This window comes from Hyaena hyaena, unplaced genomic scaffold, assembly GCF_003009895.1.
Source record: "Hyaena hyaena isolate Hyena2069 unplaced genomic scaffold, ASM300989v1 scaffold_39, whole genome shotgun sequence".
Taxonomy (NCBI): domain Eukaryota; kingdom Metazoa; phylum Chordata; class Mammalia; order Carnivora; family Hyaenidae; genus Hyaena; species Hyaena hyaena.
In genome coordinates this window covers 3568198-3593875 of record NW_024080671.1, presented here as the reverse complement: position 1 = coordinate 3593875, position 25678 = coordinate 3568198, and the positions used below count along the sequence as shown (strand labels likewise).

Genomic DNA, 25678 nt, shown 5'->3' with positions numbered 1-25678 from the left:
TTCTGAGAAACAGAATTATTCGAATTCCTCTCCTGTCATCTAATATTTCAAAATAGATATTTTCACTAAATGCAAATCAAGCAGATGGCCATTTCCATGTACATTTTGTGAGTCCTTTACTAGAGAGTGTGACAGAAGGAAAAACTAATGGTCTGATCTCAACTCATGAACCTTCTAGCACTGAAATTGGAGGGGAGGGGGTCCCATGGCAGGATGGCATCAGAAAATGGAAGAACTTGAGGAAGATATGAAGCCAGTTGGCCCTCATGCCATACAAACATCTTTCAACTGTTCAGTACTAAATCGGAGTTAACGTCACAGAAAATCTCATGAGTAGGATCGTTTGGGTTCCACTTTGCCACCATCCCCCTCAACGTTTTCATGCACAAAAATTAGATGAAATGCTTATGAAATGTATCTGTGATCAATAATTGGAAGGGGTAACTAATATTGAGAGTTAGTAGTAGCGGCTCCAGATAAGTCAACTGAAATTCAACAGGGTCAAAAGTAAATTCCTGACGATTTCAGTTTCAAAAACCAACCAGTAATGGCTTGTATGGGACTAAAACAAGCAATCTGGGTTAAAGGCAAGCCCAGTCAGTAAGAACTAAAAGTATTGAGGGAGTAGCCAAAATGATTGAATCCAATCTTATGGTCTATTAATAAAGACACATGTAATTTCCAACTCAAAAACAGACAACTTTCCAAGCCATCATTTGTAGCTTTGTTTGGAATTCGCCATGTATCTTTTCACCTAGCAGTTCTGTTATACATTAACCAGGCTTTGATACAGCTTCAGTTAAAATCGAGCTGAACAACAGTATAAATAATAACTTTGATTCCCATTTGCGGACAGAAAGACAACCCTGATCTAATTGCTTCCAGACTTTACACGTGTTTTGCTCTTCTCTGTTTCCCCCAGCCCCTGCTCATCATCTCCTCACGTCCCTGTCATGCACTTGTTCCTGAGCAGCTGGGCTGCAGACAGGGGGAAAAGTGGCCACTGGCCCAGCCATCATGAAGAAAGAGGGAGGGAGGCAGAAGAAATGGATGACAAAATTCGAATGCAAACCCAGGCTCCACTTTGGGAAAAGGCGTTGTTCTTATTTGATTTGGAGGCAGAACAGATTAGCAACCCCAGTAGAAAGTCACAACCTGCCTTTAAACAGACTTCCCATGAGGGGTACCTGGGTGGCTCAGTGGGTTAAGCATCTGACTTTGGCTCAGGTCATGATCTCACAGTTTGTGGGTTCGAGCCCTGTACTGGGCTCTTTGCTGGCAGCTCAGAGCCTGGAACCTGCTTCAGATTCTGTCTCCCTCTCCCTCTGCCCTTCCCCTGCTTACATTCTGTCAATCTGCCTCTCAAAAATAAACAAACATTAAACAAATGTTTTAAAACAGATTTCCCATGAAAGGTTCAAGTTCGAGACCCAGACTGCATTCTACTTGAATTTTGACTTAGCATTTTTTTTTCTTTTTCCTTTGGAGATCTTTAAATTGCTAGGTCTCACTGTTAATATGGTCATTTCCAGGCAAAGGGAGAGAAAGCATAACAACCTCGTGTTGGTTTCTGTTTTTTAGAAGGTTGAAAATTCCTTCCTAAAGCAGAGGAAATCTCAGTATGGTTTATTTTATTTTATTACTTTATGATATTTTTACTTTTTAATTCTTGACACAGTTAAGTTTTGGATATGGTTAAAATAATGATGTATGCTAATGACTTCATCTCATCAGGGCCCCTGTCCTGGGTGCATGGACATTGATGTGTTTCTGTTACAGACCGAATGTTTGTGTCCCCTCGCTCCTCCACCATCAGCTTCTGCAATTCATATATTGAAGTCCTAACACATAAAGGCCATACTATTAGGAGGGGGGCCTTTAGGAGGTGACTAGGTCATGAGGGTGAAGTCCTCATGAAGGAGATCAGTGCCTTTATAAAAGAGACCCCAGAGAGCTCCCTGGTCCCCTCTGCCCTATGAGGACACAGGGAGAAGGTGGGATCTATGAACCAGAAAAGTGGGCTCTCACTAGACACAGAATCTGCTGGAGCTTTGACCTTGAACTTCCTCACTCCAAAAACCATGAGATATGAGTTTCTGTTGCAGTGGTATTCTATTACAGAAACCTGAAAGAACTAAGATAGTTTCCATCAATAGTCCCAGCAAAGCCATGATGAACTGGACACACATAAGGTGACCCTTCTTGGTGCATTGTGTTCCTTCTTTCTGACTATTTCGAAAGAACGGAGTTTTAAAAAATCCTAGCCCAAGTGCGTATGTGACACTTCTACAGTCCTTCCTCCTCATGGCCAGCTCTGTCTCCCATTCTGGACTTTTCCCTACCTCCATAGCTTCAAAGAGATTCTAGTTGTGACATTCAAGGAACCTTTCCAAGCCTTCCTTAATGTAAAGGAGTTTGGACATGAACTTGAATGGCCATTGAGCTGATTTTCCAGCCGACAGGAGATGGTTAATTGTATGCTGTCTATAGGAGTCTTAAAAATCTGTCTGGCCAAGTTAATAGCGGCTTGAAATTTATGACTTGAGACCACTGAGAGCGATAAGGAACTCAGAGCCCCAGCAACTCAGAGTAACAATCCCTTAGGTAGAAAATAAAGCCCAGTGGGCAGATCTCACAGCCCTATAAACAGAGATGATCAAAAGTAAACATGGTCCAGGGTTAGCATCTCTGGAGGCATTATGTTCTTCCCTTCTGGGATAGCATCTGTTCGCTCAAAGCACATGCGGTCAGCTGAGACTAAGACTCAAGTTCCAGGATTGTGGGGTGGTGTATTTATATGCTGCAGCGATGGGAACTCTGCACAGCTTTCTAATATACTGTTTTATTTTAACAACGGAAAGGTAAGACAGGCCATTTACTTTAAGTGGATGCATGGGTAGATCTTTCTTCTCTCTAGAATTCTGAGTCAAAGTGCAGTATCCACAGTTGTGGAAGGGGGACACCCAATCTGTGTCGGGGAGAGTGTGGAAGCCCTTTCCAGAGTTCATCCAGGATATGTTGTTGAGGGACACATTTTGGTATAATCATTGGGGGAGAGGACATGATTAGCAGCAGTGTGAGCTGTAGCCTCGCTGCCCAGGAGCTTAGCATTCTAACGAGGATCTGGCTGGTGATCTTCTCCTGTCATTCCTAGCTTACCTGGTCCTCAGATGCCTCAGTGGTTCTCCTAACTGCTACTTCCATACCTGGAAAATGGGGCAAATGGGCCCTGCCTCATGGGGTCATCCGGAGGCTACGTGAGACAGGTGTTCAGTACAAGGTGATAAGTAGATAGATATCCAGGAGATCAGGTTGCCCTATTCTCACTCTTTCATGTCCAGGACACGCATGCAATGGAAGGTCACACATGCATGGTTAATGAAGGTAGCCACTGGGGAGGGGGGCGTGCTGATTCTTCTACTTATTTCTATGCATCCACATTGCGTTTATTGTTCACAACGTGTATGTCATTTTTATAGGTAAAAAGAAAAGCTGAGACGCCGTTGTGGTGAAAATTGAGCATCTCTTGCTGTGCCCCACATGTAGTGAAGTAGCTAAGGGGAAAACACCTCATCCAGTGTGAATAGTAGTTACTTGGACCCAAAGATCAGGTGAAAAAAGTGGCTCTGAGAATAGGGTTTTTTTTTAAACGTTTATTTATTTTGAGAGAGAGAAAGAAAGAGAGATAGCAAGCATGAGCAGGGGAGGGCCAGAGAGAAAGAAAGAAAGAGAATCCCAAGTGGGCTCCCCACTGCCAGCCCAATGTGGGGCTTGAACTCATGAACTATGAGACCCACGACCTGAGTGGAAATCAAGAGTTGATCACTCAACCCACTGAGCCACCCAGCTGCCTCTGAGCATAGTTTTAAGGCTTCCCCAGCTCATGGAGTGAGCCGGGTTTATCCCTTTCTTCACCCACCATGCAGTCTCAAGGCACGTGCCGACAATCTACTTCAGTTGCGTTGAGCATCCCCCTTCCGGTCCTCCCACTGAGAAGGCACCTCACCTGCAGGGAGTGTTCACCAAAGGCCTCTACTGCTCTGTGGACCCAACCCCTTCTTGGTGCAGAAGCCGTGCTTCTGCCGGGGCTACCCCCAGCCAAGGGCTGAGCGCAGCGAAGATACCACGTGAGGAAGATTTGCTCTCCACCTTTCTGGGGAGTCCTCCATTGGCTGGACAATTCCCCTAGGCCTTCCTCAGCAGTCCAGGATGCTTTTACCTCTCCTTCTCTCAGGGTCAGGCTTGTGCTGTGGTTGGATGGCCCTCCCTGCGTCTCAGCTTCCTCCCCCTCTCCCCTCACACAGGCATTTCCCCTCATAAAGCCTTTACACACTTCATCTTCTCTGGGCTTCTGCTCTCCAGAAGACCCAGACTAACACACTTTGGGCTTTTGCTTACTTGCTTTGCTCTCCTGTCTGCGACTCCCAGAGAGACAAATGGGATGACCCTTGCTGGTTTCTCGCTCTGGGGAGGGAGGCAAATTTCAGGATCCCCTTCACGGCCTCTCATGGCCTCCCTTGGAAACATATCCCCAGGTGCCCCGATTCCTTCCTTGAGGGGGGCTGGAGAGCAGCTGCTGGCTGAGCGGTGAGATTTGTTTCCAGGAGAGTGAATGCATTTTGCTTCTCTGATGAGAGAAGGAGACTAGGCATTGTTTAGAAATCCTTGAACTCAGACTTTGGCATCAAGATACAGCGGGTTCAAATTCTGCCTCAGCCACTTCCAAGGTGGGGCCTGACACTGGGCAGATGAACAGGGGGTGCTCGTTTGTAACACAGAGCCCATAACACCCACTTCCTGGGGCTGTGTGAGAATCACAACTAAATGCATCTGTCAGGTGGTCTTTAGACTTTCTACACTTAGTAGATGCTCAGTGCAATATGTTTTGACAGTTTCTTTCTTTCTTTCGTTCTTTCGTTCGTTCTTTCGTTCTTTCTTTCTTTCCTTCTTTCTTTCTTTCTTTCTTTGCTCTTCCTCATTAATTTGTATAAATGTCCATATTTTGTCAATATAAGGTCACTTTTTTATGAGTTTAAGCCATTAAAATATGCAAGTGTACATTTTTTACTTAAACATTTTTTTAATGTTTATTTATTTTTGTGTGTGAGAGAGAGAGGGGAGGGGAGGAGGAGCAGAGAGAGAGAGGAGGACACAGAACCCAAAGCAGGCTCCAGGCTCTGAGCTGTCAGCACAGACCCCAATGTGGGGCTCGAACTCACGAACCGTAAGATCATGACCTGAGCCAAAGTCAGATGCTTAACTGACTGAGCCACCCAGGTGCCCCACAAGTGTACATTGTTTTCACAAGGATTCTTGCAGTCTGGAATATTTATTCGTTCTTACTGCCAGTTTTTTATGCACATCTGAATATGTTCATGTGAATATGGCTTTAGCTCTGTGCGAGGTTTGAGGAGCAGTGCAGAAGTGGGTCAGTTAGAGGCCGTGCCTTAAAGAAGACTGTAGTTGAGAAAGACAGAACACCCATACACAGTAATGGTGATGCAGGTTAAATGTACAGAAAAGATCAGGCTTCGGAATACATATTTATTTCATTGATTTGATGATGCACGTTTTGTCTTTCAATCAGTGGCATCTTAGAGTTGATCAAATATAACAGTCCCTCCACTGGACTTTGCTAGTTTGGAGGAAAGAGAGATCCTTTAACTCGAATGTGTGCATGGAGGTGGGTAAGACTCGGGAAGCTCTAAACTGTTGAGATGGACAGACCTGGGTGGAAGGCAATAGGGAAAGGCATTTCTAGGGAAAGAAAACTGTGAGCCAAAATAGAAATAAGGGAAGTGGCAAGAGCTTGAGGCTGGTGAACACACAAGAGCAATAGAAAGAAAATGGAGTGGAAGGGGTTGAGAAAGGCAAGGTGGGATGGGGACAGGTTCAGGAGTTTGAGGATTTTATCGTGCAGATAAGAGAGGGCCAGTGAAACTGTTGGCATGAGTAGGTGAGACCATTATGGTGAATAACTAGGGCTGTGCTCCGGGATTACAGATACATGGACACACAGAAGGGAGTTAGTGTGAGGTGACATCAAATGCTAGTGCAACAACATGGAGATTAAGTAATGAAGAGAGGTGGAAGCCTATCTCTTGACCCGGCACAATATGCCAGGTATGATCTCATGTGCTCTTTAAAATGACCCTGGAAGTTATTGGGAAAATCCAATGAGTCAACTCGGTCTTCCCCTCTCCAGGCTCACTGACTCCCTCTGGTCCCACTTCAAGCTTGGATAGACCTTGTCCCCACCCCAGTCCACAGGAATGTGCCTCGTGTGAGATGTGGTCACTCATTACCCATTTTGGTTGCTTGGGAGTCAGGCGTCGCCATGCCTTCCATATCTTCGCCACTGGTCCGCCTTCGCACACCATCTGGAGGTTCTCAGAGTTTGCACTGATGAGACCCGAGGCCTGGACTCTCCTTGCAGCTGCTCCTAAGCACACTCATCAATGGGAAACCACAACAAAACTACAGATGCTGAAGCTCTCGATTTAAGGTTGTGCATTTCGGGAGGTTTTCCAATTGACAGTTATCATTTATCAGGAAGCAGGGTCCTCTGTGCATCCAGGCCCAATGCCAGAGCTCCTCAGGCTTAAACTTTATGATGATGATTTCAGTGATTTGGGAAGCAGGTGCCAGTAAAGGGACAAAGGCAGAGATGATTAAGGAACACTGCTCAGTCTTTCATCTATAAAGAGCTATTAAATATCTTTGCTCTCTCTCCCATTCCCTTCTCCCTTTCTTCCTTCCTTCTGTTCTTGCTTCCTTTCACAGATATTTATTCAGGCTTACTCTGGGCCAGGTACTCCGTGATGAGAGGGATGCTTATTAATTTCCAAGTGCTACAGGTTATGCCTGAGAAAAAGGGGAAGGCACAACCCTGGTGGTCTAGAAGCTTAAAAGGATTGCTCCAAATGAGACAAATCCGTATAAAACAGTTGGGAAGCCATGACAGAGTAAAACACAAGCAAATATCTGGGAGTGATTGAGGCAGCAAGGGAAACCACGTAGGCAATACCAGCTCAGCGTGCTCCTGCAAGGTCTTTGGAGGAGATGAGTTAAGTCTTCAAAGCTCTGAATAAGGAGAGGAAGTTAAAGCATGGTCCAACCCAAAAATGACGGAAATGGACCCACAGCGATGGTTCTCTAGCAGGCCAGTTTTGTCCCAGGGGACATTTGGCAATATCTAGAGACAACTCAGTTGTCACTACTGGAGAAGGATGCCTTGAGTGGTCTTGAGTGGCTAGAGGCCAGGGATGCTGCTAAACAGTCTAGATTGTACATGGCAGCCCAATAACCAAATGCCCCAAGTACAGAAGTTGAGAGACCCTGCTCTCAAGAGTGTGGGTGATCCAGCAGTGTGATGGGGTGTGGCACACGTGACCCAGAGAGACTATCAGAGATGGATCCATGGGGGCTGGGGAGGTGGGGGACCTGAGATGAAAAAAGAACCTAAAGCCTTGCTTGCCAGGGTCAGAGTGGCTTCTGGGGTCCAATGCTGCAGGTGCTTGGACAATCCAGCGATGTAAACAATCCAGAGACAAAGAAAATCTGTGCTCTGGAAACCGTTGATGACAGCAGGAGGAAGAGGATGGTCATGCCAACTTCCAAGACCTGCTTCCTCCACAGAAGGAAGGAGAGATGGTCATAGCCTGGTAGTCCAATATGACAATGTCCCCAAAGGCCTCGCTTCTTCCTTGGGGACCTGGGGGCTCTGGCTGGCTTTCGTAGTGTTGCTCTTTTTAGAAACACCACTATTTTGGGTTGCCTGGGTGGCTCAGTCAGTTAAGCGTCCAACTTCGGCTCATGTTATGATCTCAAGGTTCATGGGTTCAAGCCCAGCTTCGGGCTCTGTGCTGACAGCTTAGAGCCTGGAGCCTGTTTCAGATTCTGTCTGTCTATCTGTCTGTCTGTCTCTGTCTCTCTCTCTGCCCCTCCCCCCCACTTGCACTCTGTCTCAAAAATAAATAAACTTGAAAAAAAAAGAAACATCACTATTTTGTTGCATCTTGATGGGAAAGTTGCTCTTTTAATTAGTTTCTAACTCTTCCTAAGCCCAGTGGAATCATTGCTCTTAGACTTTCTGGACGTGAGTGAATTTGCACTGCAGGCTTGAATTACCAGGCCTGGGCTTTTTTTTGTTTTGTTTTTGTTTTTGTTTTTAATAGGAAAGTTTAAGTAAAAACAAAAACAAAACAGAATGTTCTCCTCGAGAGGAAACCTGTTGCTTTAATGAGGTTTTGCTCCTGTATCTGCTATTCTTGTCACCATCTACTCTTTCTTTCCAGCTTTCTGAGAGCACCCCCTCCTCTCCTCAGGTAGCCTCTCACTGTGGGTCCCTGGGGTGTGGACCGGGTGAGTAGCGTTCCCTTCTGGTTCCTGCTCTTCATTGTCCCGAGAGGACTTTGTGGAGGCCTGGTGTGCAGTGCGTGTGCACGCGTGCATGTGTGCGCTCTGCTTCTGGGAACAGGGAAAAGGGCAAGAGAGAAACAGATGGGCCCCTTGAGCTTCTCCTTGGCCTGAAAAATGAAAGGCGGAGAAAATTGTAATAAAAAACGGAAACAGCTGTGGCAGGACAACAGCAGCTTGCGGGGTGGGTCCCCGCCCGAGGGGGGTTACAGTCTGTCAAGATCCTTCTCCCAGGCAGGGTGGGTGTCACCAGGATTGGTGTGTTCCCTTTCTCCGTCTTCCCTTTCTGAGCCAGACTGCGAAATGAAGGTTGAATTATCTGTTACGTACTGGAGAGGAAGATTTGCAAACAGGCGTCCCTACTGCTGCTGGTGGTGGTGAACTGTCTGTGCAGTGTGGCCATTCTTTCCTCGATTTCATGTACATTTGAGATAAATCTGGCTAGGTCAACCTTGTTTAAAGCTGTTTTTTGTCAGTTTCCTGGCACATGAAGTCAACGGTAGGTCAGCACGCCGTATCGTTTCTGTTGACGATGGACCGGGATGTTGCAGGGAAGGAGCCGAAAAGACATTTTAGGAAGAATCATTGGCCTCCTTTCAAGAACTGTTGGGCTCTTTCTCCAGGGGGACTTTCAGGCTGGGTAGCTCTGAGAAATCAAGAGGGAAAAATGTGGCCACTGGGAGGAAGAATGTAGATATTACATGAGAATAGACAGAGTTTCTGGGAAAGTGAGAAATCTGCCACCTCTTCCCTGCCACCCACCATCAGTAAGGCATGGTAATTACAGTTTCAGTTAAACCACTAGAGTAGTAGTAAACTATAACCTTGTCATGTAGGACAATCTAGATGCTAATCAAATGGAAGGTGGCTCTATAAATCAGGCTATTGATTTTCCCCAGGTGATCAGTTTACTTATTTGTTAAGTAATCTTTAATTTTTCTTTTGGTGGTTAAAAGCAATACATGTTCAGATGATGAATTGTAGAGGCTAAGGAACACCTGACCATAAGCTCTTTATTCACTTAACTCCCTTGACTATATTTAATCCAGGAACATAACCCCACAATTTATATTAAAATTACTTGTTAATGCAGATCTCTCCTTACTAGGTGTGGGGTCTCTCTGTGCCACTAACTTCCAGCATTGAGCCTGTCAGGTGGTAGACGTGCGTGAAATATTTGTTGTCTCAATGATTATGACCTCTTGAGCAATGTGGCTGAGTAGACCAGAGCAAAATAGTTCTTTCCACACTATGTGTCCATGAGGACTGTTTTGATTAATAGCTGTGGGTGCTGGCCTCTAGCTGGACAGCTGAATTTCATTTGCCCTCATGTCTATTGATCGGTTACTGCTCCTGGCTGATTTTGGATACTCCGTTGGCTCAAGTTACTTTCTTGCCATCTTAATTTTGCTGTCTGGCATGAGTGCAGGCTTGGTTTCAATGGTTAACCACTTGCACTATGGCTGAATCGAAACTACCAGATAACACAGATGAAAGCTGGACGTGAAAGAGTCTTGGTGGGAATAGGGAATCTAGGAACAAGGGCATATCATTTTTTTTTTTTTTCAAATCCCAGAAAACAGCTGCAGGTGGAGAATAGGATGGATTTCAAGAATTCTCCATGGAGGCAGACGTTCAGACAGGGGCCAGCTGGGTGATGAAATCAACGCAGAGGTCAGATGTGTGCTCATGTTCAGTGAGGGCTTCAGAAATTTCAGGGACTTTCAAAATTGGCTCTGGAGAGAGGTAGTTCTGTTGACTGGGAGACGGGGCGAATGCATGGCCATTCTGGAATTCAGGGGCCTCAGGCATAAAGGGGAAATGAAGCTCCAGACTTTTTCCTCTATCTCTGCTTTGGGGAACCCTATAGGAAAGTGCTCTTTCCTATATTTATAGAGGAAATTTATAGAGATGAAAGACCCCCAGAACAGGAGCAAATCTTACCTTTCTAAGGGCTTTAAGCCTAAAAATGAAAAAGGTCTGGAAATGTGGTCTTTCTATAAGGTCCTTTATCTGAATAGATGTGGGTTCCCACAGGTGAGAAAATTTAGGTTAACTTGAATAAGAACCACCTAGAAGTTCAGATGTTGATTTGGACTTGAACATCCTTCCATTATTCCAACTTCCTCTGTCTCCCAAGTTGCCCAAAAGGAAGCTGAGAGTTTCCTATTAGATACTCCTGGATTCCCAGCCTTATTTGTCTTGCAGCCGGACGCAGAGAGAACCAATACAATCAGCCTCCCTACATGCTTGGCACGCCCCATATGGTTCTAGCTGGATTCATACAATTCAGAGGCAGCTGAAAAATGAAAAGTCATAAGAAAAACGGATACCTAAACTTTTCCCATCCAAAGAAAGGAAATAAATATCTGGGATCCAAGAGTGTAGAGGACTGTCAGATCTGATGTCACATTAAACTCTGTAATGCAGAAGAATGTACAAGAGCATGACATAGGGCGCTGAGGAAGAGGGCTCTTGGGAAATGCAAATTAAAAACACAGATAATCATTTCACAAAAATAGGTATCAAAATTTTAAAATCTGACAACAAATGTTGCTATTGATATAGAGGAACTGGAATTCCCTATATTTCATGTGGGAATTTATAATGATTTATGTACTTTGGAAAATGGTTTGGAAGTTTCTTACAAAGTTGAGCATTTATGTGTTCTATAACCCAGCAATAACATTTCTAGGTATTTGCCCAGAAGAGATTTCTATCGGCTTTATTCGCAGTAGTCTCAAACTAAACCAAATCCACATGTCCCTCAGCAGAAAGATGGATAAACTCATTGTTGCATATTGATACAAAGGAATACTATTCAGCAAGAGAAAAGAATCAACTATTGACACATGCAACATTGATGGATTTCATAGAAATAGAATCGAATTGTGATGAGCAAAAAAGGCCAGATATAAACAGGTATGTATTGTGTCATTCCATTTATATGAAGTTCAAGAACAAGCAAATCTAATGTGTGGTGATAGAGATCAGATCAGTGATTGTCCATGGAAGATGGGGATTGGCTGAGGGTGATGGTTAGGTTTTCTGATGGTGATGGTTACGTTCTCTAATTTGGTTGTGGTGGTGGTTGCTCAGATGAATACAATTATCCAAAAGTACAGAGTTACACACGCAAGATCTATGCACTTCACGGTATATAAGGTTCTGTTTCTGTTTTTAATGTTTACTTCAATAAAATAAGGGAGAGTCAGAGTCATAAAAAAAAAAAAAAGGAAATCTGTGAAGGATGCTTTTGCAGAGTTGCTACTATGGTCTCCATAGCATGGTATGGTCTCCATACTCATCCTCTTTTCCTTGGGGACATATGGTGGTGTTACCCACTATCTCTAAGTTCAGCAAACAGGGTTTTAAAAGATGTTGTTCACAAAGCTTTGAAATGCATTCTTACAGCAAAGAAACACAGAGAACTGGTAACTGACTCAAGAGTCCAGGTAACTCAGGTGGGATGAGAAGTGGTGACTTCTCCTGGGTTAGTGATAGGTTTCTACTCACCCAGTGTGGTTCCCCGGGGCAGAGAGCATGCAGGGGGTCTTCTTGGCTCCTGTTGAGCAGAGTCATCTTCTGGGGCAAGACCTCACAGAAAGAGGCTGGAAGTGTTCTGAGTATACTAAGCAGTAGGCTAGGAGTTGAAAACCACCGGTGTGAATGATAACATATATCCCTGAGTCAAGACAGCTGGCCAAATGAGGAGTCATGGAGGTGGCCCAGGGGAAAAGCAGGCTCCGGGCTCAGTGTGGAGCCTGACTCAGGGCCTGATCTCACGACCCTTCAATCATGACCTGAGCTGAAATCAAGAGTCCAATGCTCAACTAACTGAACCACCCAGGCACCCAGGAAAGAAGATATAATTTTAAGCCAATTTACATATTTCCTGGAATGGGACATTACAATGATTGAAATGAGACTTTTAAAAATTATTATTACTTTATAACTATATAACCAGAGGACTTTTGATTTTCTGAAGATGTTGGGATGATTCATGTCCTCATTGCCTCCCCCCAACTGCAATCCCACTCCCAACAATCACTCAGGGACAAGGGAAGAACCCAGCTCCTGCATAAAGCCTAAGAGACAGTAAAGGAAAAACTCAAGCTGCATTTTGATCACATCGCACATGCTATGCTGTTTCGTATTACAGGTTACACCTGTAGTCAAGTGTCCATGAAGCACTCTCCTACATTCCAGTGTGCTCAATGGCACCACCACTCACCTTGTCACCAAAAACAGAGAACAGAGGTCTAGAGTCTCCTCAGAGCCTTTTCCATCCATCTCTCCACTTTTTCACCACTGCCTTAACCTTAGCTCAGACTTATATGTCCTATGCAGTAGGCTAAACAAGAGACTCCAGAGTAGTCTCCCTGTTTTTCTGGATATCAATAGCAAAAATGAAAACTCTAGGTTGGTTCAGGGGAAGGAACACCTTTTTTTTTTTTTTTTTTTTTTAAAGCACACGACTGCTCTTATCGTTATCCTGGCTAAAATCTTTCTAAAATTGCTTGTGGTTCTACCCCTGCTTATGTATCAACTTATTCTCTGCCATTTACCTACCCACTTCCAACCCTAGTCACACCAAACCAACTTGCGGTGGCTCTGGAACATGTATCTCTTTCATGTCCCCATGTTCTTGCCTTGGCCCTTCTCTCTGCCTCAACTGTTTTCCCTTGGCTAGCCTGCTTCCCTTCTGCCAGAAGGCTCACTCTGCCTTGCATCTTCTGTAGTTTAATAGCACACCATGCACACCTCTAGCTCAATCCTTGACACTACTATTGTTGATTTAATTACTTTATTTCCATCCTTTTCCTTTAAAAAAAAACTTTTATTTATTTTGAGAGAGAAACAGTGCAAGTGGGGGAGGGGCAGAGACAGAGAGGGGGAGAGAGAGTGAGAATCCCAAGCAGGTTCCCTGCCGTCAGCACAGAGCCTGACTCAGGGTCTGAGCCCATGACCTGTGAGATCATGGCCTGAGCTAAAGTTGGACGCTCAACTGAGTGAGCCACCCAGGCGCTCCATTTCCATCCTTTTTCTTATGAGCTCTTTATCTTATTAGTTTTAGAGTCCTCAGCTCCTAGCTGAATGCTCATCATGTGTTCACATAATTGATTATTAACAAAGGAATTGATGACTTTTTCGCTTCTTAATCCCTAATACTCAATTCCCACCTGAGGACCTGAGGGAATGAAAACTGCTTACTCTATCAATGAATTCATCAATAAATAGTTATTGAGCTCCTGTTCTGCATCAAACACTTTCCTGGGTACCAGAGATAAGCTGGGAAGAAGACAAAGTTCAAAGCCTTAGTCAAAGTTGACGAACACACAAATGACAAAGATACATTCAGAAAGTGATGGTGTTACAACAATAGACAGGATAATGGGAGAGTGGCTGTGGACTGCTCCATCTAGGGTGGCCTGGTCCCTTGGGGAAGGGGACATTTGAGCTGTGAACTGAAAGACGGAAAGGAAAAAATGGAAAATTGTGAGGAAAGAGTGCTATAGGCCAAGGAAGCAGTATGTGCAAAGGCCTTTAAAGTGGCAAAGAGCTTGACAGATTTGAGAATGAGGAAGGGCAGAGGGGCGGGGTCATGGGGAATAAGGAGAGTAATGGCAAGAGACGAGGTCACAGAAACAGGCAAGAGCTAGATAGTGTAGAGGAAGAGTCAGCAAAAGGTCAACTAATAAATACGTTAAGCTTTGCAGACCATGATCTCTATTCCCACTGCTCAATAGTGCTGTCATAGCGGGAAAGCTGCATACGTGATCTGTAAGCTAATGGACATGACTGTGTTCCAATAAAGCTTTATTTGCAACAATAAGTGAGGGGTTGGATTTGATCTGTAGACTATAGATTGCAAGCCCCTGGAGTATCCTCTGGTAGAGATTTTGGATTTGATTCCAAGTGAATAGGTAGGCATTGCAAGGTATTGAGCAGGAGGTGGGTGGGTCATCTGGTCGGGTTTTTCTTTAGAGATTCCCTATAACAAAATTTACAACATAAGAATTTATTCTCTTTTTCCCATTATAAACTCTATTTCAAGTTGCCTTTTGAAAACTGAGGATTCAGTAGGTGGGAGCTGGTAGTAGGTTGGGGGAGCCAATGGTAGTTGTCTGAGCCATTTACTATTTACAGGACCGTAGGTTCATTGTTTAATCTATCTGAGCCTCAGTTTCCTTCTTAAGAAAAGTGTAATAATAACACCTGTCTCTAAGGGTAATTAAATGGATTAGATGAGATCATGTATATAAAACATCTGTCACGGTGCGTGGCAAAGTAAGGGCTCAATGAGGTAAATCCCTTTTCCTCATTTTCCTTCCATAGAGCCTGTTTATGTCGCATTCCAGTCAAGACAGAGGCAAATGTAGAACTTGGTAATTAGGTTCAAGAATTCAGTCGCACAATTATAGAATAGGTGAGAAATTCCTATACATAACATAATGGGTGCTTTGGCTACCACAACAATGAATACAACTGTAATTTAAATTAATAAATGCACAATTTCTGATTACAAAAGGGATAAACTGCCTTGCCTTCTATATTAGTCAAACCATATTTGGTGGCCTGGAATTAATTTGCGTAATGCTAGTGAGTGGAATACATTCAAAGAAGGACAAGGTACAGAAGTGTTTGGGAAGCAGGTCACCTGTAAAATGTATTGGAAATGTCTCACATGTAGAAAAAAATTACTGAAGAAAACTTGAAAACTTTATAAATAGTTGAAGGGCTATCATTTGAAAGAATGATAAGTCTCTCATTATGTTGTTGTAGAGCCAGGTCACCTTGGACTGTTGGTAGAGACTACAAAGATTTTTGCAAAATTAAAACTCTCCAGGACAGGAAGTCAGTTCTCATGAATCAATGTGAGCATTCTAGAAGATATTGAAGAGTATTCAGTGGCTTAGGTGTTGCATTCAGGGATTGTTGCGACCAGAGTACAACCAAACTAAAACACCACCCATTGTGCGCTCTGTACTTCTGATTCCATAAACCTGTGGGGTGCATTCAACGAGTCTCAAAAGAGTAAGAGACCCTCTTGGATTTCAGGGGTCTCGGGAAATGAATGTGTGATTCAAGAAGAGGTAGAAAGACCTGGTTCCCTTCCTGGCAGGGAGCCAGGAAGACACGAATAAGGTAAAAACACAGTGGGTCACTTTTATGTGACCGATTGAGCCACCCAGGGGCCCCTTGCCTACTTGTTTTGAATGAATGCAAATCTAGTATTGCTGTCCCCGTTTGTATTTGGTCTAAAATAATTCTTCATAGAGGCGCCTGGGTGGCTCAGTTGGTTAAGCATCCAGCTTCGGCTCAGATCATGATCTCACGGTTGGTGGGTTCGAGCCCTGCGTTGGGCTCTGTGCTGACAGTTCAGAGCCTGGAGCCTGCTTCGGATTCTGTCTCTCTCTCTCTCTCTCTCTCTCTGCCCCTCCCCTGCTCACACTCTGTCTCTGTCTCTCTCAAAAATAAATAAACATTTAAAAAATTTAAAAAATAAAATAATTCTTCAGATATAGAGAGTAAAAGAGGTCTGGTCTGTGAGTGATGGAAAATGAATAACCCAATAAGGACCCAGCAGCTAACTCTTTCCAGCTGCAAGAGTCAAGGAGATACCTAAGAAAATGCAGGAAAGAGGTGGTGGGAGATAGGAAAAAATAATAGAGATGAGTTGAAGATGGGAAGTGAAGGAAGGAGCAAGGACAGGTAATTAAGAGCCTTGGGAGATTTACTTCACTTAACCTCTGTTATGCCCAGGAGAAATTATCATGTGAGAAGTGGAAATGCTTTGAGTCTCAGAGGGAGAAGAAACGGTGTCAAGTCTCACGGTAGAATGTTACGGCAGAGATTCCCAGTGATGTATCTGTGACATTGTCACCAGGTCCTATGATAAAAGACTGGTATTCAGTAAGCTCACTATGTGCCGGGCACAGTTGAGAATAGATATAAAAGCATTTACCTTATAACCTCTGACGTCATGGTTTGCTCTCCAACAGCTATGGTCTTAGAAGACCCGGGTTTTCTGGGGTCCTGGAGCTTATATAGTTGTGTGTGTGTGTGTGTGTGTGTGTGTGTGTGTGTGAGAGAGAGAGAGAGAGAGAGAGAGAGAGAGAGAGGGAAGTCTTTAAAAAAAAAGATAAATTGTTGGGGTGCCTGGGTGGCTCAGTCGGTTAAGCGTCCGACTTCAGCTCAGGTCATGATCTCATGGTTGGTGAGTTCGAGACCTGCATCAGGCTCTGTGCTGACAGCTCAGAAGCTCAGAGCCTGGAGGCTGCTTTGGGTTCTGTGTCTCCCTCTTTCTCTGCCCCTCCCCCACTCATGCCCTGTCTTTCTCTCTCTCTCTCTCTCTCTCTCTCAAAAATAAATAAATAAATATTTAAAAAATTAAAAAAAGAGGGGCGCCTGGGTGGTTTAGTTGGTTAAGCGTCTGACTTTCGCTCAGGTCATGATCTCGCGGTTCGTGGGTTCGAGCCCCGCGTCGGGCTCTGTGCTGACTGCCAGCTCGGAGCCTGGAGCCTGTTTCAGTCTGTGACTCCCTCTCTCTCTGACCCACCCCTGCTCACGCTGTCTCTCTCTCTCTCTCCTAGAAATAAATAAAAATATTAAAAAAAAATTTAAAAAAGATATTACATTGCTAAAATATGCAATTAAATGCAGGGCCTTAAAAGGAGTCTGTGCGAGTGACCAAGCCTGAGGCTTAAGCTTATTTAGCATCATGGTAAATCTATCTCTGGCTAAAATGATAGTTCATTAATTAAGTTAATATAAAAAGTGCCCCAGCACTGCCTCAAAAATATTAAATGTGGAAATCAGGGAAAAGAGGGAATGGGGATTCAGCTGAGGTGGGAAAGTCAAACACAAAGCTCGAATGAATCTGAGTGCCATTTTAATAATAGCCCCAAAGGACTGATTCTAAGTGAGGTTTTTATTCCCTTATGTTTATTCCCTTTTGTTTAAAAAAAAAAAAAGCCCTTTTTCTTAAAATACTGGGGAAAAAAGAGGTTTTATTTGAATACAAAGAAACAAATAACCCTGGATCTAATTACAAGCTTTTTCTTGTCTGGAGGACTCTTTCTTAGGTTTTCTTTTTCTTTCTTGTTTTTTTTTTTAAGTTTATTTATTTATTTTGAGAGAAAGAGAGAGAGAATCCCAAGCAGGCTCTGTGCTGTCAGTGCAGAGCCCGACACAGGGCTCGATCTCACAGACCTTGAGATCATGATCTGAAATCAAGAGTCAGATGCTCAGCTGACTGAGCCACCCAGGCGCCCCTCTTTCCTAGGTTTTCAATAAATGTCTTGTTGCCAGAGTGATAAGCTCTGTGTTTCTAGATTTAGAATAAAAATTCCTCTAAAATATTTTATAATCTGGTGATGCTGGGCTTTGACTCAATCTGGTAGATGGGGGCGGGGGGGAATGGGATTCAGAGAAATTCCCTCTGTGCTCCGTTGTCTTGCATTTTCCTGTGTGTCAGCACGAGCCTGTGAACACCCTTTTCATCATTTACCTTTGATTCAGGTGCCATAGGAATCCTGTGCGGACCAGAAGATTCAGAGGCAGCGAATTCCCAGTCTGCTTCTTGCTAAAAACTGCTCTAATAGCAACCCTGTTACAAGAAGGAGAGATTAGAAATGCTCTTAGCAAAAGGGAAAACCAAGGCATAGGAAAGTAAGCAGCTTGCCCTACCTCACCTAGCAAGATTATACCCAAATGGAATCTTCTGGCCCTTTCTACGAAAGGTCACACACTGAGGAAAAAAGCATATTTCTAGGTGAAGAGAGAACAATCTGGCAAACATTATAGATTTGGTAGGGAAAGTGGTGGTCAGGATGGGGTGACATGCACTGAGTTTAATAGATAAGGGGATTTGGAGAATAAGAGTAAATAAGATTTGGGGAACACCACGCATACTTTCAAAGGACTTTGTGAGTCCTGGCAAGGGAAAAACAAGAGATTTTGTAAGAATGGAGGCTGGACTCCGAGCCTACGCCAGCGGCACTGTGGAGCAACCAACCAACCAAATGTGACGTCTGGGGGTGGCGGTGGAGGCCCTTCGCACGGCACCCCGCAGATCACAGGCCCTCAATCCATGCTGGAGGAATTTGCAAAGGAGGCTGAGTACTAGTGTTGCCTCGATTGATAACCAACATTTTCCTGGTTGCCATGATCCTGGCGTGGGACCCAAGCCAGGAATCCGAAAGGCCGAAAACAGACAATGTGAGGTTAATACCAGAGAGTCTGGGTACGTACCCGTTTCAGGCTGTCAGAGGCAGGGGCCTAAAAGCCAAAGGAGCCTGAGGTGACAGAGACTTGCCTCCTTTGAAGAAACTTCCCCAATCAGCCCTGGTGAAGGGGGGGGGGGTGTCTCTGTGTGGGGGTGGGAGGGAAGAAGTGATTTCATCTGTTTAATGAAAAATGACCTGGACGTTTCTCTGATCCGGGAAACTCCCATCTCACGGAAGCCAAGGAAAACAGGATTAGGTCTTATTACTTCTACCGGGGCTCTGATCTCCTCAGAACGCGCTCCACTGCAGGGAACACGAGAATAAGGTAATCTCACTCCATTGTCCCTGCGGATACACCAGGAAGGCTCTGGATCATGTAATGGGTTAATAGAACAGACTTCCCTCTGATCTCTCTTTGCCAACTTTTATTTTGGCTCCTTCTGCCTTTTGAATGGATAACCCCATTTTTTTGGTATGTATTCATAAGAATAGAAATAGTTTGCTGTGAAATTCAGACAGGCAAGTCACCCCCTCTGGCATTCTGTCTACTGACAAGCTACTGATTTCAGGTCTAATATCCCCCTTGGTCTTCCACAGGAGAACAGCTTTTGCCCTGAAGCATGAGGCTGTTAATTCCACAGCAGACATTTTGCCTGTGCTGGCAACTGCTGGCATGTAATCATCTATGTGACCTAACGAGGTGACGTTCTCCCAGATTTCTTCCCCCGGGAGACTTTTGGGGACACGGCCTTTTCATGGGTGTCGAAAGTGCACACACAGAAAAGTAAACATCACAGTGATCTGTAAGTGACCATCTCTTTTGTGCGTCAATTCTTCAAGTCGTCTTTAAAGGGGAGAATGGAGTAAGACCACAGGGCCGCTTACTCTTTAATGCAATGTATATTTATTGTAAACAATAATATACAAAAGAAAAAAGAAAAAAAAGGAAAGATGAGTTTCACAGAGAGAACATAGGTTCGGGGGCAGGGGGAAACAAGCAAAAACAAACAAAACACAAACACAAACCAAACCTTACCTAAGGACAAAATATGATTTAAATGCCAGGTTTCTTAAGTTACAGAAATAGTTTTTTTTAAAAGATCTGCTTTTATACAGAAATGGAAAGATGCCATATTATAAGAGTGCTTTAAGATTTTATTCTACTGACTTCTAAAACTGTTAATATATCTTTTTTTAAATTAAAAAAAAAGTTTGCTGTCTTTTTTAAAAAGCAATTCTCAAACTCTCCAGCCACAGAAGGAATTAAGAACGAAGTGTGTTGTTGGGCTGATCCCCTCTGCCTCTCTTCTCTATCCCCAAGAAAACTTGCAGGGGGACTATCCATGACACATGCCAGCATTATTTTGTATCACAGAGCGCGCGCGCGCGCACGCACGCGCACACACACACACACACACACACACGCACACACACACACAATTTCGGCAGCCCAAAGATCTGTGGCAGAAAACACTGCAAATGACTCAGTGATACACTACATTTGCAACCTCTCATTTGTACAAAAAGAGAAACAAGTTTCCAGTTTGTTTTCAACAAAACAAAGAAAAAAAAAAAAGGACAGACGAAAAAGCATTTATACAAACCTAGAACAAGAAATCCAAAGAAACTTGCTTTTAATAATAATAAAAAAAGATTAAAGAGATAAATAAAAAAAAAATTGGTTACAGTTAAGAACATAATTTAACAACAGATGACCATACCCTTTGAGGAAGGCTCAACAACCTATTTCAAGAAGGTAAAATTTTTTTTAAAAATGTTTTTTAAAGAGAAAGATTTTTTTTTTTTTTGATGAAAACCTCTCCTTACAAAATAAATAATTTTAGCAGGTGGAATGTCTTGAAGGTCAACTGCTGGTGTCCGGAGAGGCATAGGTGACAGTGTGAGAGGGAGGGATCCAGCATCTGTACCCCCCACATGGGAGGCAACCAGGGGGCAGTGTGCCCGGCTGCTGAAAACATTCCCAGGACAGATTTCAGCTCCTTTGCTTGGTTTTTACTTCTTTCTTAAGATTGCAGCAAACAAGCAAATGCACTAAAAGTAAGAGTATCTTCCAGCAGCAAGGTTTTAAGGCTCAAGGTATTTTCTCTTGTTTTTTTCTTTTTTAAAAATATATATATATATGATAAAGCTTACCAAATGCTTCTCTACACTATGGTTTACTTCCATATTTGCAAAATAAGGCCTTTACTTCTCTAAGGCAGCTCCTCCTTGAATCAGAAAGCCTGAGGAATTAAGCAAAGCTAACCCCCAAAACTGATCGCGTAACACAAATCTGTGTGGTTTTTTTTTTTGTTAATACACGCACACGCTTTTTTTTTTTTTGTAAGAGAAAGCAAATCTGTACAAAAATACTCTGGTTGCGGGAAAAGCTAGGGCACGCTGTTCAACTAAGTAGTTTAGCTGTTGGGAAAAAAAATAAGAGCATTTAATTTCTTTTATCTAAAAATATGTATAAATCCCCTCAAAATGGTAATGAATCATACACAGTACATACTAAAAATATTTAAAATAGAGAATATTCCTCACAGAGGACTTTTTTCTTTAATTACTGCTAAAAAATAATTACAAAGTCCAAAACAGGTGGAGAGATTGAGCAAATAAATTGGTCACACGATTCTCCATGTCCCTCCGTGCTTGCTCTGAAGAAGGTCTTCAAGAGTTCGGTTCTCTTGCGGATTTTCCAAGGGTCCCTCCGGCGGAGAGCGGCAGGGCCCCCCGATTTGCAGCAAGGTGGTCAGGCGTCTGGTCTGGATACCTAATGTGTCTGCCTTGCAATCTGGACACGAGTTGCCGTTAGCTTAAATGTCTTTAAGGAATAAGAAGAAAAAGAAGGGAAAAAAAAAAAAAACTGTCCCCAAGGAAATTCTGGTTGGTGATTTATTTCTTCGGTTCTTTTTCTGATCATCGCGGCCATCATCACCCTCCGTGCAAGGTTTCCTCAAGGTCTGGTGAGCTGTGTGTAGACAGGCTGTTCCCAGTGCTGGGGGCTGTGGGTCTGCGGGATGGAAGGGACCCCGGAGGTGTCGGCGATGGGCGTGTACATGGGCCGCTGCGCGGGGTTCATGTAGGTGAAGGTGGAGTAGAGGCCGGAGCCCTGGCCCGCCGCGTGGCTGTAGTAGGAGCCGGAGTTCTGGTGGTCGGTGTAGTCGTACTGCGAGCGGGTGATGGGCGGGTAGGAGGGGCTGTAGTGCGGAAGGTTGAAGGGGCTGTAGGCGATCTGCTGCGGCGAGTGCTGCTGCTGCTCGCTGTAGTGGCTGGGGCTCAGCTGCTCCGTCTTGATGTGCGTTCGCTGGGACTGGCCCGGCTCGCTGCTCAGCGTGGTCAGCGTGTGCGCCGCCTGCGGCTGCGGGGGCGCCGGCTGCGGCTGCGGGGGCGCCTGCGGGGCCTGCGGGGGGGCCTGCGGCGCCTGCGGGGGGGCCTGCGGGGGCTGCTGCGGCGGGGGCGGCGGCGGCGCCTGCTGCTTGGACATCCACACGTGGCCCGCGCCCGTCGGGGTCGCCGCCGTGCTGCTGATGCCGTAGCTGCCCGTGTAGGTGACCTGGCTGTGCGTGGCCGGCACCCCCGGGTGGCCATTGGGCGGCAGGTACTGGTCGAATTCGTTGACGTCGAAGGTCTCGATGTTGGAGATGACGTCGCTGCTCAGCTCGCCGATGTCCACGTCGCGGAAGTCGATGGGGGGCTGTCGGCCCCCCTCTGGCAGGGGGCGCCCCTCTCGCTTCAGGTCAGCCTTGCCCGGCTGCACGTCGGTTTTGGGGGTGGTGGGTGGCGTCGGGGGGCCCTGGGATTGCCCTGCGGGCGAGGAAAGACAAGCAGCAGAGAAAAGTCAGCAAGGGCCGCGCAAAGGCCTCAGGCTTAGGAACCCTCCTGGGACCCTCCCTCCAAGCTTAAAAGCGTCCTAAGGATCCGCAGCCGCGCTGGAGGCGCGCAGCACCGGAGATAAGTCGCCAAATGATTAACCTGCCGGTACACATTCGTCAATCTTTTATCAGGGGAGGGTCTGACGCCCTGAGGGTCGGGAAGACCAAACTGCTACTTGTAGGAGAACCCTGTGTGTGCTTTTGGGGTGGCGGAGCGAGCGAAGGGAGAAAAGCTGTAAAGGCACTTTACCTGGCCATAAAAATTAATCCTCTAGGGTGTCTCTACATCCGTGTGAGTGTGTGCGTGTGTGTGTGTGCGCGCGCGCGTGCAGGGGCTTCGCGGGGCCCTGGGCAGGGGGGAGGGGAGAAGGACTCGGCGCTAGGGGTAGCTTTCCCCCTCCCCGGGGAGCGCAAGCCCCTAAACGGAGTCCGCGGGGTGGAGACCTGGGGGTGTGCCAGTCGGCCTCGGGAGGCGCAGCCGGGGGCCGCGGGGGGGTGGGGGTGGGGGGGCGCTCACCCGAGTGCTCGCCGCCCGGGGAGTGCACCTCGCTCATGCCGGAGGACGAGTGCGGCGAGTCGGCCTGCAGCGCCTTGAAGATGGCGTTGGGGGAGATGTGCGTCTGCTCCGTGGCCTCCTCTGCCTCCGCCTGGCCGTTCTTCACCGACTTCCTCCGCCGCGGCTGGTACTTGTAATCCGGGTGGTCCTTCTTGTGCTGCACGCGCAGCCGCTCCGCCTCCTCCACGAAGGGCCGCTTCTCGCTCTCGTTCAGCAGTCTGGGGGCGGGGGAGGGGGCGCAGAGAGAAACACAGGGGCTTCTGTGAAACTGGCTGAGCTGTCAGGTCGGGGGGGGGGGAGAGGCGACCCCGACCGCTCGGCTTCTTCGCACATAACCCCTTCCTCCCTCCTCCCTGCTTTCCAGCCACTGCTGCAGCTCATAACTTTTCTTAAAAAAAAAAAAAAAGTAAAAAGAAAAGAAAAAGAAATCTCGGTTCTTTCAGTCCGACCTGAGCGCTCCCTCCCGGCCCCGCCCTCTCCCCTCTTCTATTTTGGAAACCCTGCGGATGAAAATAGCTCTCCGCTGCTCTGCTCTGAGTGCCTTTGCCACTGTAGTTTACCGGCCCCCGCCCCCAACTTCTTTAAAAACTTTCCAAAAACACACTGAATCGCCAAGGAGCGCCGCCCGCTCCGCCCCCCCCCCACTTGCGTCCACCTATTTCCAGCAGAGCTCCCCCCATTCCTGCCTGGGGTCTCCTCTAGTCTTGATGTCCGCTCCCCCCCGCCCCCCTCCAGCCCATCCCCTGGCTGTAAGGCTGCACCGGAGAGCGCAGTTGGAGAGAGCGAGGGGCAAACCTCACTTCCCACCCAACCCCCCACTTGGGATTGAACTTCACGGCGACGTGAGATAGGGCTGGCAGCCCCCTCCCGCCGCGTCTCCCGCGAGTCTTCTCCCACCCTCTGCCTCTCTCCGCCCCCCCCCCCCCAACGCCCCCCCCACCTCCAGCCGCCCTCCCTTCCCCGAGAGCAATCCAAGAACTTTGTCAAACTCTGAGCCAAGTTACACTTCGCCCCCCCCCCCCCCGCGCCTTCCGCCCCCCCCCTCCCGCGCCGGCTCCGGGACCGGCAACTCCCTCCTGCCTGGAGGCGGGGCGCGGACCCCGGGCCCCGGCCGGCGCCCCCAGCCCTCGCGGACCCGCGCGGAGCCCACCGCCGCGCCCGCCCTACCTCCAGAGCTTGCCCAGCGTCTTGCTGAGCTCGGCGTTGTGCAGGTGCGGGTACTGGTCGGCGAGCTTCCTGCGCGCCGCCTGCGCCCACACCATGAAGGCGTTCATGGGCCGCTTGACGTGCGGCTTGTTCTTGCTCGAGCCGTTGACGCGCACGGGCATGGGCACCAGCGTCCAGTCGTAGCCCTTGAGCACCTGGCTGACCGCCTCGCGGATGCACACGGGGAACTTGTCCTCCTCGCTCTCCTTCTTCAAGTCCGCCTCGCCCTTGGAGAACGTGTTCTCCTGGGGCCGCGTGTTCTCGGTGTCCGAGCCGGAGCCCGAAGGGCAGGGCGAGCCCGCCGAGTCCTCGGACATGGTGGGGCTGGGGGCGCCGGACAGGCCCTTCTCCTGCTCGTCGGTCATCTTCATGAAGGGGTCCAGGAGATTCATACGCGGGCCCGGGGCAGGGGGCGGGTGGCCGGGAAAGGCGAGAAGCCGCGGCGGCTCGGGGGCTCGAGGCGCGGGCTCCTCTCCCCTCGGCTGCCCGGGCGCGGAGCGAGCGGCTCGCGGGGAGCCCGGCGCGTCTCCCGGCTGCGGCGGCGAGCACTCGGGGAGGCGCGCGGTGGCCAGCCCGCAGCCGCGCGCTCGGAGTGGGGGAAGGCGAACGCAGAGGAGAGGAGGGAGGGGGAGAAAGGGCGCAACAGCCGGGCGCTTGCACCCCCGCTCTTCTCCTCCTGCAAAGAAAAGTTCCTGGAGGGAAACTGGCGAGTCGCGGCGCCACTGAAGTTTCCAGAGAGTTTCAATCCCCGCTCTCAGCTCCTCAACTCCCAGCCCCGGGGCTCTTTAATAACTACGGCTTCCTCACCTTAGAGACGGCCAGCCAACCGCAGCGCGGCATCGGGGTTGGCAGGCAGCTGATTGGATTCGGTTTCGCGGAGAGGAGGATTGCGGCCCTGGGCTTGAGTGACGAGCGGGGAGGGGGGAGAGCGGGGAGGGCCGCGCTGCCTCTGGTCGGGCTGGGGTGGGGGTGGGGGGTGTGCAGCGGGGAAGGCCGGGGACCCAGGACGTCCAAGTGTGTAAGTTTGCCGTACTCTCGTAATGTCAGAAGTTTGGGGCCGTCTCCGCACGAATTTTGCGCGTGTGTGTGTGTGTGTGTGTGTGTGTCTAGACTAGGATCTGCCTCCACCCCCATGCATTTCTTTTCCCTGCTTTCTGCGCGGTACCGGAGACTTAGCTGGAAGTTTGCAGCCATCAGAACGCAGTCGCTCCTTAACGCGTCCAGCCCGGTTTGTGCGCCTGGAGCCTGCCTGCTCCGAAAGTGCTTAGAAATGGCCTTTTGAAGCAAATGTTTTGGTGACTCAACGCCCGCTGTTCCTCTGTAATAATCTATATAAATAGATTAACATGCTCTGGTTCGCCGGGGCTGCTGCGGCTGGTAGGGATTCT

At 47.2% G+C, this 25678-nt stretch overlaps 1 protein-coding gene across 1 annotated transcript; it reads right to left on the bottom strand.

Annotated features, from left to right (window-relative positions):
* Positions 1 to 20951: 20951 nt before the first annotated feature.
* On the bottom strand, positions 20952 to 25046 carry SOX9 (SRY-box transcription factor 9). The gene is made up of 3 exons (XM_039229805.1): positions 24252 to 25046; positions 23046 to 23302; positions 20952 to 22460 (listed from the first exon to the last, which is right to left on the bottom strand). Exons 1-3 carry the CDS (start codon positions 24680 to 24682, stop codon positions 21610 to 21612), a joined length of 1539 nt encoding a protein of 512 aa, XP_039085736.1. The 5' UTR covers positions 24683 to 25046; the 3' UTR covers positions 20952 to 21609.
* Positions 25047 to 25678: the final 632 nt, after the last annotated feature.

Bases quoted from the DNA above. Each gene is read 5' to 3' on its own strand.
- SOX9 (XM_039229805.1), bottom strand. From the start codon at position 24,682: ATGAATCTCCTGGACCCCTTCATGAAGATGACCGACGAGCAGGAGAAG. The intron at 23,303-24,251 runs GTAGGGCGGGCG...CCCCGCCCCCAG, and splicing joins ACGCTGGGCAAGCTCTGGAG to ACTGCTGAACGAGAGCGAGA. The intron at 22,461-23,045 runs GTGAGCGCCCCC...CCTCGCCCGCAG, and splicing joins CCCGGGCGGCGAGCACTCGG to GGCAATCCCAGGGCCCCCCG.